General features: G+C 32.0%; 2 protein-coding genes across 3 annotated transcripts; both read left to right on the forward strand.

Annotated features, from left to right (window-relative positions):
• The first annotated feature begins 5,890 nt into the window (after window positions 1-5,890).
• LOC110992253 (juvenile hormone acid O-methyltransferase-like) lies at window positions 5,891-9,607 on the forward strand. 2 transcript variants are annotated; one of them, XM_045631383.1, is made up of 5 exons: window positions 5,891-6,295; window positions 6,648-6,726; window positions 7,897-8,068; window positions 8,596-8,704; window positions 9,425-9,607. In XM_045631383.1, the coding sequence occupies exons 2-5, from the start codon at window positions 6,719-6,721 to the stop codon at window positions 9,595-9,597; spliced, it is 462 nt and encodes a 153-aa protein (XP_045487339.1). In that variant the 5' UTR covers window positions 5,891-6,295; window positions 6,648-6,718; the 3' UTR covers window positions 9,598-9,607. The 2 variants fall into 2 exon arrangements, with proteins under 2 accessions (XP_045487339.1, XP_022113682.2); XM_022257990.2 differs by lacking the exon at window positions 5,891-6,295 and having other exon boundaries at window positions 6,315-6,726.
• Window positions 9,608-13,430: 3,823 nt separating this feature from the next.
• LOC110992276 (juvenile hormone acid O-methyltransferase-like) lies at window positions 13,431-16,417 on the forward strand. The gene is made up of 4 exons (XM_022258030.2): window positions 13,431-13,840; window positions 14,173-14,344; window positions 15,073-15,181; window positions 16,164-16,417. The coding sequence occupies exons 1-4, from the start codon at window positions 13,485-13,487 to the stop codon at window positions 16,337-16,339; spliced, it is 813 nt and encodes a 270-aa protein (XP_022113722.2). The 5' UTR covers window positions 13,431-13,484; the 3' UTR covers window positions 16,340-16,417.
• The last annotated feature ends 2,088 nt before the right edge of the window (window positions 16,418-18,505 follow it).

Consider the following 18,505-nt stretch of genomic DNA (forward strand, 5'->3'; position numbering starts at 1 on the left):
AACGTAACAAGATCTTTCCACAAATTTTATCTTTTGTCTTGTTCTACTGGTTTGAAAAGGTATTAAAAACATTGAAAGTTTTATACGTATATCATAACGCATCATCTAGTGAAATAAAGATTATTTAAAGATTACAAAAAATCTACATTATAAAAAAAATTTACATTTTCTATTTGAAGATGTTGACCATGCTAACTTTACAGTGTCAGTTTTATGTAACGGTGAGCGCGCGAATCCAAAAAAATTACTCTCATCATTTTTCCCAAACGCGCCAAAAAAAGTGTAACTTCAAAAATAAAAAAAAACAGTCTAACCTTATTAGGTCTGGGCCTCAGATTTCTGTGTATGTTTCATTTGCATCTAATTGATAAGTAGGCGATCAGCCTCCTGTGCCTGACACCATCCGACGAGTTTTTGAGCCTTAGGTAAGTAATAATAAAAATGAGAGGGCGCATCCCGACAAAAAGCCTAAGGCGGTCAGAACACTCGATCGGTCTAGATATTTTAGAACTAAGTTGACAAAGAACTACACTTTAAAAGCCCAAAGGAAAGGCCACATAGCTAAAGAGGCAGTACTAATAAAATTTCCGCCTCCTGTTCTATCTTCGTTTTTATTAGAATATTTACTAAATAGATCCTTCTTCATCCTGCATTTCCGAAAGTACAGTCAGTGGCGAACACCTTCCCCGACTCTTATTGTCTCTTTTTGGTATGGTATTTGATCGATCAAATAACATATCGAGGTTCGGCCTCGAGGCCTGGTCAAGTCCGCCAGCATGGTGACTGACGGACTAAGTTATATTTTTTTCTTTTTTTTAATTCTACATGTCACATGACCAGAAAAAGTTCTTACTAACGGAGTGTCAAAGTACGTCTTTGTATCGGCATCTTTATATGGACACATTCATCCTCCTTCGCAACCATGTTTCCCGGAGCATACATCTTTCTTTAAGAAAAAAGTATTATCCAAGTTTCCTTTCATGGAATCGTTAATAATTAACAAAAAACTGTTATTACGACCATGCTCCAAAACTTGAAAGTTTGTTAAGTTCATTTTCGTTTATTCTCATCTTGTATAAAATCTTATAAAACAATAAAAAGAGAGCGTCTTTATGTCAGATAATGTTTTCTCAATATCACGAAAAGCCGTGCTTGCTTGATATTCTTAATCAGGCGCAAATTTATGGCCCAGCTTAAATTTGAACATGTTCAAATAAAATGAAAACAAATTGTGCAAATCGTAACATGCAATTTAAATTAAAGTCATTTTAAATTTATATTTGAGGATGCTTCGAACTATAAAACATGTAGAGTTTGTATGAGTCTAATCTGGGTTTTAAATTTATTTAAGGATAAAGTACTGGGAGATACAATATGTCAATTTTGTAAATACAATATATATACACTGCAATATTGTTTACATGTATTTGTTTTATTCCACCGCAATCAACGGGTTATATGTTACAAACGACTTAGTGCATTACTTTTGGAAAAAAATTAATATTTAATAAATGATTATTTGCGTGAGACACTGCAATTGATACAAATTAAATAAAGTATATTATGTACGATACAGATATTAAAATAATTGACTTTGGCTAATAATGTAACATGTAAATTAAGATAAATTTACGCGCCACTGTGTGTGGCAGAATATGCGAACGATTTACGATTGTACCACCTTAACATTTTGTACCATATTCTTGGAATAAATCAATAATTATTAATATTACATCTATAATACTAATACGTGTTGGTATTCCTTCAAAAAGGTGAACAATATAATTAAATATTTATTAAAGCTGCAATTAAATCTATATAAATAATTTTTTTATAGATATTATTCTGAAGGTTTTTATGGCATAAAAATACTAAGTTTAAAAAATCGTATTAATATGAGACGAAGTTTACGAGTGCAACTAGTAGAAAATAATTAATACGATACTACAAAACGTAGCCTGACCACTTCATGTCCATAACTAAATTGGGTGGTTTCAATCGAAAAACGTTCAAATGATTGATCCATTCTTCAACCTTTCTGGTTTTTTTTTTTTTTTATATATTTATAATGGTATCCGAAATACTACTATTCTAAGGTAATACGTAATAAGTAACGCTACAGAATTTAGTACGGTTTTATGAATAGACCTAATTATTTGAGTAAGCCTTACTCATATTTATAAATGATTCCTACTAATACTGATGACCATAATATGACCGATGGTGTCCTATGTATTTGAGATATAGCCTGCAAACTTGAACATGGGATTCTAAACCGTAAGGTCGTGGGTTCGAATCACGACTGTGCATCGAAGTTCTATAACTTTTCTTTATATTTAATACATGCTTGTACATGATACGAAAACATCCTAAGACCAGCATGACTTAGACCCAAAACATATGAAGTGCGTCATAACACTGAAGGCTGATCACGTACTTTTAATTAGTTATTAAGATAAAATCGATCACATACAAAAGTGTGAAGTCAAGACCAAGAGTTTAGTTCTTTCAATATTCGTTACTCAGATGTCTTGAACTCAACATTGAAGTGGGGCTTGCAATAGATAGCGCAGTCTTAACCCGTAAATAAAAAAATAAACAAATACCGTATGTAAAATAGATTTTAAGGAACATTCATCTTTTATGTAGGTCCTAAATGAGTAGGGATACAGGTTCAAATTTAATGACGTAGAATAGGTGATACCTTGATGATCCTATGTTCCAAAATAAACCTATTTTTTTTTAAACGATTGTTCTCAAAAGGAGTTCTTAATGTTAGCTTATTACCTCCCTAGATAAATAGGTTATAATTCGAACCAGTAGTTCCTGAGATATCGCGCGTTCAATCAGCCATGTTTTATAATACGAGTAAGATAAAGTACATATGTCAAAGTATGAGTAAGTTTTTTTTTTGACAAACACGTAATTATTTTATGACGAGACGTTGTTTCAGATTGTTATCATTACTGACATAATTAGAATGCAAATGAAACAATAATTTTTTTTTATGTATGTAGATTTATTATGTAGCTCATAAAATTATCATGCCAGTTAGGACGGTTCATATATCTTCTTCTATAATATATACTTTATTACGTCATTTGAAGTTCTAAAGTATTTTTATTATGTAAATTAGTCACTTTCTTATGTAAAATTAATTAAAAACATTTGTAAAAGTCAAAAAGATAACCTTCAGAAATAATCAACATTATAATAAGTACACAGTTACCTTTTACATGGAATTTCTAAATAAACTACATATAAAAAAATACTTTTCTTAATATATATTAGCCTAAATAATTGTTTTGGCGGGAATCAAACCGTTCTAGATTAGGCAAATACCAACTCACAATGTTATACAAAAAAGCCTAGCATGTAAACAGCCTTAAATATACTACGCAAGGTAACAACTATCATAGTCTACGGTACGAGATTTAAAATAACAGTAAACAACTTTTATAGATCATGGCCTCAAATTGATACAGCTGTTTCGTGATCATTTGTTTTATCTAAAAGGTCTTACTTCTGTGCCTGACACATGACGTCACACATTTATTTTTATCTAAGTCACGCCGGATTTTCCAGCACCAAAATAGTCAGAAATTGAAGACAGAAAATCCATTACAGGGCCAAGGTTAGAACAGGCTAGATTGGTGTACAATATACGTTCATAAATATATGTCACGTGGGAAAATATTTTATGTATACATATAGGCTTTGTACATTCATACAAAACTGAATTATCGCTATGAATCTAATACCCTAAGTATGCAAAAATTTAAATCTTTTAAGCCTTAGGTGGATTAAGACAATTTTTTTAAGCCGCAAATCTGTATATTCTGCATTGTAAATATATTAAGCAATAATTAATATCAATAAATGATGTTGTATTCAAAGGGATTCAATGAATCGTAATCTATTCAATGCCAACAAAGCCTTGTATAATAATATTGATCTTGACCCAGATGTCTAATCAAACTTGATTGTAGGTTTGTGTATTAAAATCTATGTCTATCTATACTAATATTATTACACATTGAGGAAAGATTTGTACAAGTATGTTTGTAACGAAATGGCTCAAAAAGTACTAGACCGATTTTAAAAATTCTTTCACCATTTGGGTGCCACATTATCACTGATTCATATAGGCTATTTAAATATAAGCATCTGTACTAAAACTGCAATAATGTTACCCAAGGTGTAAAAAAATCGCATGCGCTGCGAAAACTAGCTATTGATGGTATAAAAAAATGTTCCACTGTATTAAAGAACATATCAATTTCTAGAAAAATGTTTAAGAAATAAATGAACACCCCCGAAGCCGGGACGAGCCGCTAGTTAGTAATAAATATTCATGTAAAGTAAAACATTTGTTTGCAACATTGTAATGTATATAATGCAAATAGAAGAATGTGTACTTAATAGGACCGCGTTTACTTTTAGCCTATTGTCGCGACAATGAGAAGGGATGTGAGGAAAACGCGTAAATAACAGATCAATAACAGAGTAGTAATAGGTCATTTGCATTGCCTTTGGCGTTGCCTTGTAGAGGTAGCCCTCCGATGTCCTTGCTAGAGTGGGGAATTGATGCAAAAAGAGAAAAAAGATTGTGACACTAAGCCAATTGTGTATTGTATGAAATCATCAGCTAACAAGCCAAAATGAGATTGCATTTGCATTGCATGAGAAGCGCATCTACAAGCGTTTTGGTGGTCTAAAATTCTTCTAGGAATCAGATAATTATTTTAATGTATACCTTGTAGTCAAAATGTCAGATTCGGTAATGTAAAACTTGTGCAACCGAATGCGGCAAACAGAACGATAGCTGGACTGATGCAATACAAAATCAGACCTCTACGGGAAAAGATTAGTTAGTTAATTGTTATAAGTTTATCGGCGTTGTAAAAAAAATACCGTCACATTTTTACGTTACGCATCACATTTTTCGGTTACACGCCATCTTTTTATAGTCCCTACCACGGTTATTCGAAGTGATTAATAACAAAAATACATAATAACGATAAAAATGATAGTAATCATTCCATTACAATTAATGAAATTCTGTAAAAACTCAATCTAATTGTCGAAATATTATTTATTTAATAAATCGAATACACAAAGCAATGACAATCCACTAGTGATTTTTCTTACATTACCAAACTGTATAATATTATTGCATTTTAACTGCGACGATATTTTTAACTAACTTTAAAATAAAATTAAAGTAATTAAAATAATATTTTAATTTTATTTTAAAGAGCACTTGTTCTATATTGTGACAGTTCTCACATACTGTAGTTTGTAAATAAATGAGAATAAATAAAATATATTTGTTTTATTTCGCTACTAATTTAATTCAATTAGAATTACAGGAGTTCTGTGATAATCTTAGTAGTAATAAGGTAAAATGAAATATTTGTATTATTTGTATTCATGAATATGATATTAAAAGCCTTTTGATAAACTTAAACGTAATTTATTTAACCAATTTCTGTAAAATTGCACATACAAGAAATTTTACTTTTTAACTACCTACCCTACTTCACGCACTCATTTTTTTATTGGTCAAGAGCATGAGTACCTAGAATGCTCATCTGATTGATTCTGATTCCTGATTTAATTTAATTGCTACAGTTCTTTTATGTTTTTGAAATTAATGCATTATTATCTGGCTACATTATGATAACATGTGTATATCTATCTGGCTTCATAGATTTGTCAATAGTAATAATACTATTATATTATGCCATGACTGCAAGTATGAGGAGACTGACTACGTATGAGGTATTTTGTCATACTGCTAAACCAGATTTAGAAGTATGACAAAAAAAATCTTACGGTTTACGATCATGGATTTTCTCATTTCTCAATCTCAGTGTTAACTCGGACCCGCACCACGAACCACGTATATTCTTATAAAACAAAGTCCTATACTTCTATCTTATATTTTTATCGTTGTGTGTTGTTTTGCCTATTAGTGAACAAGAAAGCCCGAAAGTGCCAAAGTGTTTTTAATAACTATTTATATCCACAAAACTATAAATAATTATAAAATCCATTTAATCGAAATACCCTTTCAAAATTTATAGAACACACATAAATTAAAAGGAAAGTGAAACATTGACGTCATACAAAACAATATGCGTATGGTTAATTAATATTTCGTAACCGAGACGTACAAAAAAAAACCCTGACGCAAACCATTATAAAGTTTTTGTTCTTTCAAACAATTAATAAAAATCCTCACAATTCTTTGGCCATTTTAAATTATCTATACGGACGGAGGTATAAAAAGGTATGTTATCGACTTTACACCGCAAAGCGCTTTTAACTCATTTCCGTCTTAGTTCAACACAAGAAGACAAACAAAATGAACAACGCCGGCCTATATAATAAATCAAATATTCAACAGAAGACCGGAGCTTTACAATATTTAAAGGAATATTACGATGTTATTCAGTGGAAAAAGAATTCATCAGTATTTGATATTGGCTGCGGTGATGGGAGTGTAACAGCGAATGTAATTCAAAAATCTATCCCGTATTGTAAGAATGTAATAGGGTGCGATGTAAGCGACGACATGATTCGCTTTGCAAATGAACATTATTCTTCAGAAAGTCTCCAGTTTATGGTTTGTGATATAGCAGGTGATCTGCCGGATGAGTTACGGGAACGCTTTCATCATGCCTTCTCGTTCTTTGTTTTACATTGGGTCAAAATGCAAGAGTAAGTAACCTAAACAATTTTTAAAACGTTTAAAAAAATACCAGATTATTTAACAGTTAAATGTTGTGAGAATATATAATAATGTGGCATTAAATTTGCTTTTGGATTATTGTTGTCTTGATTAAAATTTTATATTCACTCATATTTTTTAAGGAGACTTGCAACGAACGCTTTTTATTTTTTTTTAAATAAAATAATTCGTAAATGTTAAATTTAATATTTATTTCGAATGGCTTTCAAGTATTCATACAAACAGTGGTAAACTTATTTTCAACGGAAATTTACAAAAACATATTTTGATGATATAATTGTTTACCGTTCGAGGTAAATATAAATGAGTAAAGCCGGTTTGTGAAGTGCAAGAAGACCATGGGGAACTTCCACCTCGTATTGATGACAAATTGTACTCTATTAGAAACAAAGTATGCCTTTTTAAAAAGAATTTTACTCGCGCTTCGAATTTGCCGCCATTTTATATTTATACTCTTACCGACCTCTAAGGAGCAGTGTAATGGACCTGAAAATGATATTAAAATTCCTTTTTTTGTCGTGTTCTTGGAATATCAACTCGCAGAAAATTAAGCATTCTTCACATGGCCGAATATTTAAACGATTTTCAATTTTTTTTTATTGATAATAATTAAAACATATTCTGTATAGAGATATATGCAATTATAATGAAGTAGTTTGTGTCCATAGTTATATCGGCGTGAATTTTGATTTAAAATGAAGAGTACTCCTTACTACTTACTCCTTATTTAACAATTTTCAGCAGGTGATTAAATTTCTCCCCGATTAGATTGCATTGAACTAACGTTGTTTTAAACAAATTAATTCTTAAATATTTGTTAATCCGTAATATTTATTACCTAATTTTATTAATGATGTACACGCGGTGTGTACTAAATATATAATTTAGAGAGATTATTGTCATTATATTGCCAAATATAATCTCCTCAATTAGCAATGTCTTAGAAAATGATAAATATATTATAATATAATAAACATAAAGATGTATTTTATGAATTTACTCAAAAACTGCTGGTTCGGTGTATAATGCTTTCACAATGTAACATTATTCGTCAGCAATATAGGCACCTAAAATATTTTTTTTAATCCAGGCGCAATATTAATTTTACTGTTATTTAACTATATTAAATTCGCTTTCAGAAATGCGTTTCGGAATATCTATAATCTTCTGCAGGATGGTGGTGACTGTCTGGCAACATTCGTAGGGCAGGCAGTCTTCTACGACGCAATAAGAGAACTGGCCAAAAGAAAAAAATGGAAGACATGGCTTAAGGATGCGGAAAAAATTATCTCACCTTACCACGACAGCTCGGTAATAATTATTTAATTTAAATACATTATGTTTTCAACTGTAACAGATAAAGTACCACTTCTAAATGATTTAATTGCTTACCAAAACTGTTCACAAACACTATTTAAAGAACATTTTTTTAAGTTTTTTTATAGTATGTATAAAATCTCACAGAACCTTTTGTCATAATTTTTATAACTAAAATAAAAATAAATCAGTGGCGCTACAACCTCTTTAGGTCTTGGCCTCAGATTTATGAATCCGTAACGGCTTCATATTACGTTTATCATTTTTAAATCTAATAGCAAATAGGTGATCAGCCTCTAGTGCCTGACAAACGTCGTTGACTTTTTGGATCTAAGACATGTCGGTTTCCTCACGATGCTTTCCTTCACCGTTCGAGCAAATGTTAAATGCGCACATAGAAATAAACTTGATTGGTGCACAGCCGGGGATCGAACCTACGACCTCAGGGCTCTCATGAGTCGCACGCTGAAGCGACTAGGCCAACACTGCCCATAATTTTTATAGCATTTTTAATTTTCCAGAATCCCGAGCAGCAACTGAGAGAAATGTTAGATAAAATCGGATTTTCATATATTGAAATACAGTACAAACGTCTTTCTTTTGAGTATGAAAGTTCCGAACTATTTCAGGGTAAGTTATTACAAGAGAAAAATGCTCTAAATTTGTGTTTATGCCCGATAGAAAATTTTACTGTCTAACATAAGGTTTAATTTCCTATAAGATTATTAAAGATGAATACATGGATACAATTTGTATCTATGAGGTACAGATGTTTCTTATTTAGAAGACATTTGAATTAACAAACTGCTTTACGAACGGTGGGGAACTTCAGTAGAACTTTTACCAGGCGATACGATGTATACGTTGTATACAAACATGTATGAAATTATTAATAGTAGAACACAAATTATATTATACCTATAATATTATAAATGGACGTTTATGACTGCCTATGGATCTTATTTATTGGAACGAAGTTCCTTATCGCGCGTTGTGTAAGGGGGCTAGACGGAAAAAAATCTCACGAAAAGTTGCCACGACACTTTTTGCTATAGTTGTTGTAATACACCGGTTCTTGACCGATCATCGAAGTTAAGCAACGTCGGGCGAGGTCAGTACTTGGATGGGTGACCGCCTGGGAACACCTCGTGATGTTTTTTATGTAGGCCAAGTTTGACATCTAATCTAATGGTAAATACAAGTGTTAAATAATTTGGTTTTCAGTGCCATGCCATTTTTTAAAACTATTTCTTGTTGTGATCTACGACGTACTCAATAATTAAAATTGCCCAATTTTGTAGAGAATATACTGTATAGAATATGGCAATAACTTAATTTTCCATTTTACAGAAGCGATAAAGGCCTTAACTCCATTCAAGATCCCTGCAGATATATTCGACGAATTTTTGACTGAACTTTTTGAAGAAATGCAAAGAATTGATTTTGAAGTTTACAAATATAAAAAGTCTACTAGTGATTGGATTCATAACTTTAACGTGTTTGTTCTATATATTAAAAAATAATGTATATGTGTTTATGTGTAATTTTTTTTCTGGCACTTGGCCACATGACTATCCATAATATAATATTGGAATATCCAATATTATATTGTGGCGGTAATGAGTCGCATGCAAAGTTTTTTTTCTAAAGGGTAATGTTTTATATGGTATGGTATTTAGCAAATCCTGACAGCGATTATATCTCCGACTTTTGTACCAAGGTTTCAAAATCAATATATATACAATAGTACAAACTTTCGTGCTGATTTTGCTTACGGGGAATTCCCCAAGATCGGTTTTATATAAATTACCACATAGTAATTTACAGCAGTGAGCAGTGTTGGTGTAGTGGCTTCAGCGTGCGACTCCCATACCTGAGGTCGTAGGTTCGATCCCCGGGCTTGCACCAATGGACTTTCTGTCTATGTGCGCATTTAACATTTGCTCGAACGGTGAAGGAAAACATCGTTTAAAAATGATCATGAAACAGATTAAGAAATCAAGACTTAAAAAGGTTGAAGCGCCACTGATTTATTTTTAATTACAGCAAGCGTGAATACAACGTGAGGTTTCGCTAATGTTTTGTTTTTAATCTTATTTATTTTATGATTAAGTCGGCTTATAGATAATAGTAAAAATGTGTGCGTGTACTGGTGTACACACATAAGAAGTGAAACTTCTTTAAGACCTTATTTTTCGTAAAATGGTCTACTATATGCAACTTTACAGAAATTGGTTAAATACAGTTGAATTAGATAAAGTTTAACAAAACGCTTTTATTATGATAGACATTAATAGGAATAATACAATTATTTAATTCTACCTTATTACTACTGTTATTATTATAGAATTTCATTAATTGTAATAGAATTATTACTATCATTGTTATCGTTATTATATATTTATATTATAAATGTCGTATGGTAACTGAAATTAGAAATATATTGTTTACATTCCACAAATTTTGGTAACCGAGTAAAAACTCCAATTGTAGTTCAAGATCTAGTCAAATAAATACTACAATCTCACCCAAGTATTAGAAAAAGAGATACAATTACTTTTTTTTTTTTAATTCACAATCTTATTTATTTTATGATGAAGTCGGCTTAAAGATATCTTGGCTGGGCTGTCCACCCAAATACCTAAAAACTTTGTACAATCTGTAGGCCAATTTCAGTGTTATTACAGATTTTAGTTGAGTTTAGTCTTTATTTTATTTGTATTAAAAACATGGCGATTGAATAGAGTGACGGATAGTTTCTTGCCAGTTCTTCTTGCCCGCTCTACGCTACGCTATGAATAAAGATATTTTGTTATTGTTGTTGTAAGAGAAATAGTTGTAATTCAATTTCCTGTAACATTGTTATAAATATGTTAAGACTTCTTTAAATTATACTAGTACAAATATCAATAGATACATCTGATTTCTTGGTGTTTGCGTTTTCATAGTTTCTTTGGTGTTTGTAAATTTATTATTGTCATGTTTATGCTGATGTTTATTTAGTTCTTATGGGCGGGTAAACTAGCGAGATAGCGAGCTACTCTAGCTTTTCTTTCCCTTCTCACGCATCCAGCAGCGGTACCAGGCTACTCCTCTCTCACTCTATCTCACAGCGCGTGCCGTATATTGGCCAGACGCTTTCCCTTCTCTCTACTCAGTGTGTAGTGTGTGTGGAAAGTTTTAGATTATTTTAAGGTATCACTTCTGTCGGGCGTCCCAAGACGCTCACATTTTATTTTCTTATTTTTAGTATTTGGTTTTTGAGGTATTATTCGAATAAAATTCGCAGCTGAGTTGCATCATCGGACGACAAGGCAGAATACAAAGTACCAGTGTCCATCGTTCCACAAGTAAGCATTTTCAAAGCAGTTTCTGGCGCACACCGTCATTAGGTATGTGGAACCAGCTGTCCATTCAAGTATTTTCCAACCAATTCGACTTTTAACAAGAGAGCGTAGCAATTCTTATAAGGCCGCCAACGCACTTGCGAGTCCATCGACGGTGGTATCGCTTAATATCAGCTGTGCCCGAGCAGGAGCCTGTTTGCCCCCTGTTGTGTAATAAAAAAATATCTTAATCCCAGAGTGTTTATATCGATAGCATTTATCTCTAACGCGGTACACTTCAATAACTTAACTTGTGACCTAATTTAAAAATGTTTTAGTAAAATCCCGGTCTTTAAATAAACAAAAAACTAAAATTCACAAAGACACTTGAAAAATTATCAAAATATTTTTATCGTAGGTCACAAGTTAGGTTATTGATGTGTACCGCGATTGAGATAAATACCAAATAATATAAAATAACTAAAAATCTGCACAAGTATGATAATAATAAATATACAAAAAAAATCAGTGGCGCTACAACCTCTTTAGGTCCTGAGATTTCTGAATCTGTTTCATGATCATTTTTAAATCTAATAGGCAAGTAGTCGATCAGCCTCCAGTGCCTGACACAAGTCGTCGAATTTTTGGGTCTAAGACATGTCGGCATGTTCGTATGACAAATATACAAACATGCTAAATATGTATTCTAAAAAAACGGAAAGTGTAAAGCATAAGCCGGGACTCAAGCTCAAGAAAAAGCTCAAGATTAGATAAGGATCTTAAGCTAAAGGAAAAGACGATAAAAGGTATTAATAATAATAATAGCCTTTATTCAGATACATTTTACATTATATATTTTATATAATGTAAAATGTATCTGAATTATGCACCAGAATTGGATTAAAATGGAAATTTGTTTAAATGTATATAAAAGGTATTAAAGTAACTACAAATGTAAAAGTACATTACATATTAAATAAATATTAAAAAAAATTTATTTAATATGAGAAAATAGCCTTTATTGATAATACCGTGTTCTTGGGAATTACTTTAGATAGAAAACTCCAGTGGGCCGTGGCCTACACATAGAAGGTCTTTCGAATAAGAAGTTCTGCAGCATTCGCGGTGACAAATTTACACGGTCTTACTGACGAAAATATAGTAAAGCTCGTTTATTTCATAGTATTATGTCATATTGTGTTATTCTTTAGGGTAATGCAGCTGATATGAAATCGAAATTTGTACTGCGAAAGTGCGCTAACAGGATTCAGAAGTAGTTTTAAGAATTACATATTACATATTTGGCAAGTCTATACATTTATGAGAATATATTGTATGTGTCGAAAAATATAGATATCTTTAAAATAAAAAAATAGCTGCCATAATTACCTATAGTATTCGTAAGTAAGATACAATTAGCGCACCAACCGCAAGGCTGCATAAAACGAGTAATTCTTTCCAACGCAATTAATTACAGTGTTTTCAACAAAATGGCATATATAAATAATTATAAGTTTACAATAATACATATCTTCATTTTTTTTACTTAATTTCTCAGCTTTCTATATTAGCATAATAAAAAAACTTTGCGATTAAAAAGAGTACTGCAGAGTTTATTGTAAGTTCTTCTCTTCCGTTCTACGCCCTTGATTTGAGAACTGGCAGTAAATATAACATTAGAAGCATTTAATGAATATTTCTTTTTTTTGACGTTCATAAGTGTACATTATGTTACTTAGATGAATAAATGATTTTTGAATTTGACTTTAATATGTTTAGGTACATGATAATTCGCGCTAACGGTCTTAATTTTGTATCAAAAAATATTTTTTATAGAACATCAAACGGGAAAGAGGCTAACCTGAAGATGAGTGATAATGTCCGCCGCAAATGGACACTGACATTTCCAGCAGGCTCGCAAGTACAATATGCATAAATAATCCCATTTCGTTTTAATGTTCAGGTTAATGTGAATTCGCCTTTATTCTGCCGATAACATCTAACCTTTACTTAGCGGTCAGGTAGGCCTAAGCAGAGCAAATGCTATCAGAAATTTGCTGTAAACGTCCGAGCACGCACGAACAATGCTTAACGTCAAATTGTACAATAAATCAAATGTACTTCAGAGGACTTATTCAATGAAGTATCTAGAAGAATATAAGAATATAATCAATTGGAAAAGGGACTCAACGATCCTAGACATTGGTTGTGGCGATGGAAGTCTGACATCAAAAATATTCAAAGAATTAATTCCTACTTGCAAGAAAATGACAGGCTGTGACATAAGCGAAGTTATGATACGGTTCGCAAATGAACACTTTGCTTCGGAAGGTATTGATTTCACTACTCTTGACATAGAGGGCGAGCTGCCCGATCAGCTAAGGGAACGTTTCCACTACGTCATTTCCTTTTTTGCTTTGAACTGGTGTCGTCGTCAAGAGTAAGTTACATCGCAATTTAAATTTTTAATCTATATTTTGTATCTATATTTGTGTGTATCTCTATATTTTATGAATTTTATACCTTTGGTTGGTAGACTCAGTTTTCAGTGACATAAACAAACTCCGTACACGAGTCGAACCAGTTTTCAACGGCGTTCTTAAGTTCCTCATTCAAGGTTATGGAAATGAGCTTAAGCTTAGCATTGTCGTATTGGCATAGGCTGTAAACATGATGTGTGTATTTCTGAAATAAATAAATAAATATATTTTCTGCGGAAACATTTAGTTATATACACAATTTAGTTATATTTATTTTATGTTGATTTTACAGAACTGTGTTCCAGAACATATACGATATCCTTAGGGACCAAGGAAGTTGTTTTGCGATTATCGTAGAAAAACTATCATTATTCGATGCATACAGAAACCTTGCTAAAGTCGATAAATGGAAGCCATGGGTTACTGACGTTGAAAGATATATATCTCCATACCATGACAGTCAGGTATGCCTAAAATAATGTAATTTACTAAGAATTCTAAAACAACACCTTAATGAAAACACTTTTTTACGGATTATAGTTATGTATTATTGTATTTAAACTTATACTACATTACAATACAACATTTTCTATAGCTGTGATACTTTTTGACATTTAACACCTTTGTCTTCAGTCACCATGACCACGCACGCTGTAAAGCACGTGAAACGTCGGTTTAAATTTAAAATTATGTCAAAATAATTATAAGTTTAAATACAATAATACATAACTATTGTCCGTAAAAAAGTGTTTTTTTTTAATGTGTAAAAGTTATGTTAATAAAAGACAATATTATGTGCAACATCTTAATGATCAAATATTTAGTGATAATTTGTTTTTTTCTAAAATGCAAGTAGTTCTCTTCTCTGCTTGACATAACCGGGGGGTTTACCCTCAGTGATGACAGTTCCCCGCTGCATTTACGAGTACATAATTTAACCTTTATCGCTATTTTGCTGTAAAGGTAAAACAAAGATTCGAAGTAATGATTAATCGTGGTCTATATAAAATATATATATATATACCTCTCATTATGTCTTTTATTTAATTTTTTCTCTTTGATTATTATTATTTTGTGTGTTAATGTGTGTGTTATGTTTGTAATAAATAATATGTCTATATTATATATATTCTACTACTTAATCAACAAACTTGAAATTACACTGTTTTACTAAACAAACATTTGTTTTTAGGATTCCCTTAAAGAAATGGAACAATTATTATGCAAAATTGGATTTACTATAAAAAAATTAGAACACAAGTTAATCGTGCATAACTACGAAAATCAAGAGAATTTAAAAGGTAGGTTTTGTTGTCCAATGGGAAATCAGACAAACATGATATCAAATTCGAGAGCGTCTTTGTCAAATTTAGGTTTAGACTTAGGCACCAACACTAGTAACACTGAGCTGATTGTCTTTTGTTACCGATGCGTAACATTTGGTGACACCAGTCCATGCAAAGGTGTTTCTGGTCGTCGGTTAAAGTATGGGGAATATCTGGTACAAACCTTCTTGACGCCTAAATGTTCGTCTAATATTTTTTGTACTTGACTTATACAATGCCTAGGCTTGCCAGTATCTGTTGATAGCATGCGTCGGGCAGCACTGATGCTGTCATGAGTAGTTGCTGTTAAAGGACGTCCTTCACGCGCATTATCATTGAGATTGCTACGTCCACGCTTTAACTCGTTAAACTAATTATAAATAGTGGTACGAGATGGGACTTAATAAAGAAATGCATCATTTGGTATAATTGCAATCATAGCTTATTATCACAGCCTATATCAGCTCACAATGAAAGTCATAATAAATGAGTGACTGAAAATTTTCGCGCGCTAGGTTTATTTTCAAGTGTAACAAGAGTTTAAGATTTGCCGCCAATTCACAAAAACAAATGACAAATGAATGCATTATACTACATTAGGGTACCATAGAGTTCTGAAATTGAAATTCAAAAAAGTTTTCATAAGCAATGTTTCTAACTGGCCAGTTCTAAACAGTTTCAGTGTTACCCATGTATTAGCAAAATTAAAAACAAACATAGACCACGACTGTACGCTGTGTATGTACAATCAAACCTATAATTGAGAATGTTTTAAGTCTCACTACACCGTCTCGCGTGCAACTCTGACAGCGGATTTGGTAACTGTAGTATCTGGGTATACGTCTATACACGATTCACTTGCATTTCCTTCCGATTTGACTTAAGTTTCTATCTAGGTTCAAATAAAAAAAAATCCTTAATATTATTTATGATAAGAACAATTCATTCAATGTTTCAGGTGCACTAATGTCTGTGGTGCCTTTCAAGATCCCGGATGAGTTATATGACGAGTTTTTTGCAGACTTAAGCCTAGAAATGCAGATGTTTGACACTAAAAAATACAATTACAAAAAATGTACTAAAGATTCTTTCCTTACCTTTCAAGTACTGGTTTTATATGTCGAAAAAAAGTAATAATGTCTAATGGGTACGTTTTTAGCATTATTAATTGCAAATGTAAGATTGTAAAATAAAATACTATTTTTGAAACACACAAATATAATATATTCTGTGTACCTCTTCTCTTTTTTATTTTATATTATTTTAATTTGTTCGATATTACAATAACTTAAAAAAAGATACAGATAGCGGTGGAAGCAATGGGTTCGATTCCCGTAGAAATATTTAACACATGAAAAAATTATAACGTTATAGGTGCGCGTAATACACCATATAATAAAAGTTTGTAGGTTAAGCTTATACTGCAGGTAAGAGAAACGTCTTAAACACTTAAACAATTCGTATCTGTGCTCACAACTTCCACGTTTTGGTAGATAATTTTCTCTGTACACTGCTCGCGTTGCAACTGACTGCCGGCTCCACCGATCTCGCCGGTGTCGTTACACATAGCTGTAAAATCACCTAGGCGATGAAAAAGTCTTTTTCATACGGCTTCACATGGTTTTCCTGGCGCAGAAAAATAGAAGGCTGTAAGTCTTTGCTGACGAAAACTGGAATAGAGACCCACATATTTTATTTTCTTATTTGGTTTTTGAAGTATTATTCGAATACCTACAGCTGAGATGCATCATCGGACGTCAAGATAGAATACAAAATACCAGCATTCGTCGTTCCACAAATAAGCATTATTGAAGTCAGTTTTTTTAGGGGCAAGCAAGCCGCGCACCACCATTATGTGGAAAATGGTGCCCACCAAAGTATTTCCTAACCCATTACACTTTTTAAGAACTAGGCTCAGCAATTTTTATAAGGCCGCTAACGTATTAGCGAGCCTTCTGGCAATGTGAGTGTCATTGGACGGTGGTATCGCTTAATCAGCTTAACCCGGGAAGGAGCCCGTTCCCCCCCCCCCCCCACTTTATAACAAAAAAATATCCCAATCGCAGAGCATATATATATCGATAACGTTTATCTCAATCGCGGTACACATCAATAACTGAACTTGTGACCTAATTTAAAAATGTTTTAGTAATATTTTGCTTTTTAAATAAAAAAAAAACTAAAATGCACAAAGACAGTTGAAACACATCAAACATTTTTATCTTAGGTCACAAGTTAGGTTATTGATGTGTACCGCGATTGAGATAAATATTAAATAAAATAACATAAATGAAAATCTGCACACACACAGACACAAGCTCGACCACAAGTGGGATTAAACGCACAAAAGGAGCACACGCAAAATTTTAAATAAAAATAGGTATCACTTATTCCACGTCAATAATAATATAATAAAAGCATGAAAACATGAGAAGACGATCTTAAGCTAAACGGATAGAAGACAATATGTATAAATTGTAAAATTGATAAAATAAACGAGCTTTGCCTCTACCTATTTAGATAGGTGAAATACGATGGATATAAAGAGCAATCGGGGTATTAATGGGGGTTTAGGCGGAAGGAAGTTTTAAGAATTTCATGTTATGACTTTGGCAAGTCAATACATTTATGAGAATATTTTGTATGTGCGGAAATATATTGATATCAATAAAAAATAGTAGCTTCTAAAATTACAGTAGTCATAATAAAATCAAAAGTATAGTAACGAGTATTTTTTTTTCCAACGTAATTGTTTACGTTTTTTATACAAAAAGTGAGATACAAATATCGTCAATAAATAAATTCAAATAGTACGTTAAAGTAAAGCTGCTTGCTGAGGTCCATTATAATATAAATGAATATTTAAACGATCCTAGTGATCGAATAAGATTTGCTCTAGAATAGTCCTCAGTTCGATTGTAAGATCTAACCAAGCAGGATCCTTTGCTTATTAGCTCATAAAGTCTAAATAAAATAACAGATGCCATAGTTTATGACGGTCGCGATGGTAACTATTTTAAATAATACAAATACGGAAATTTTCTCGTCACATATAATAGGTTCGTGAGAGTCTTTTCGCAATGTCATTCTCTTTGATTATACTATATACTCTTCGGTATCCTAGAAAGTTTAAATTTTATAGAAGATAATTCTAAATTCGAACATTTGTGAGTTAAATTAATTTTTCGTACTGCCAAGATATTGAATCTTAATGAAGATATTCGATAGATTTACAAAAAAGGTAAAAATGCAATGCATGCCGCGGAAAAACATTTGCGATATTTAATGACCTAGTACAAT

This window comes from Pieris rapae, chromosome 15 (genome assembly GCF_905147795.1).
Source record: "Pieris rapae chromosome 15, ilPieRapa1.1, whole genome shotgun sequence".
Taxonomy (NCBI): Eukaryota; Metazoa; Arthropoda; class Insecta; order Lepidoptera; family Pieridae; genus Pieris; species Pieris rapae.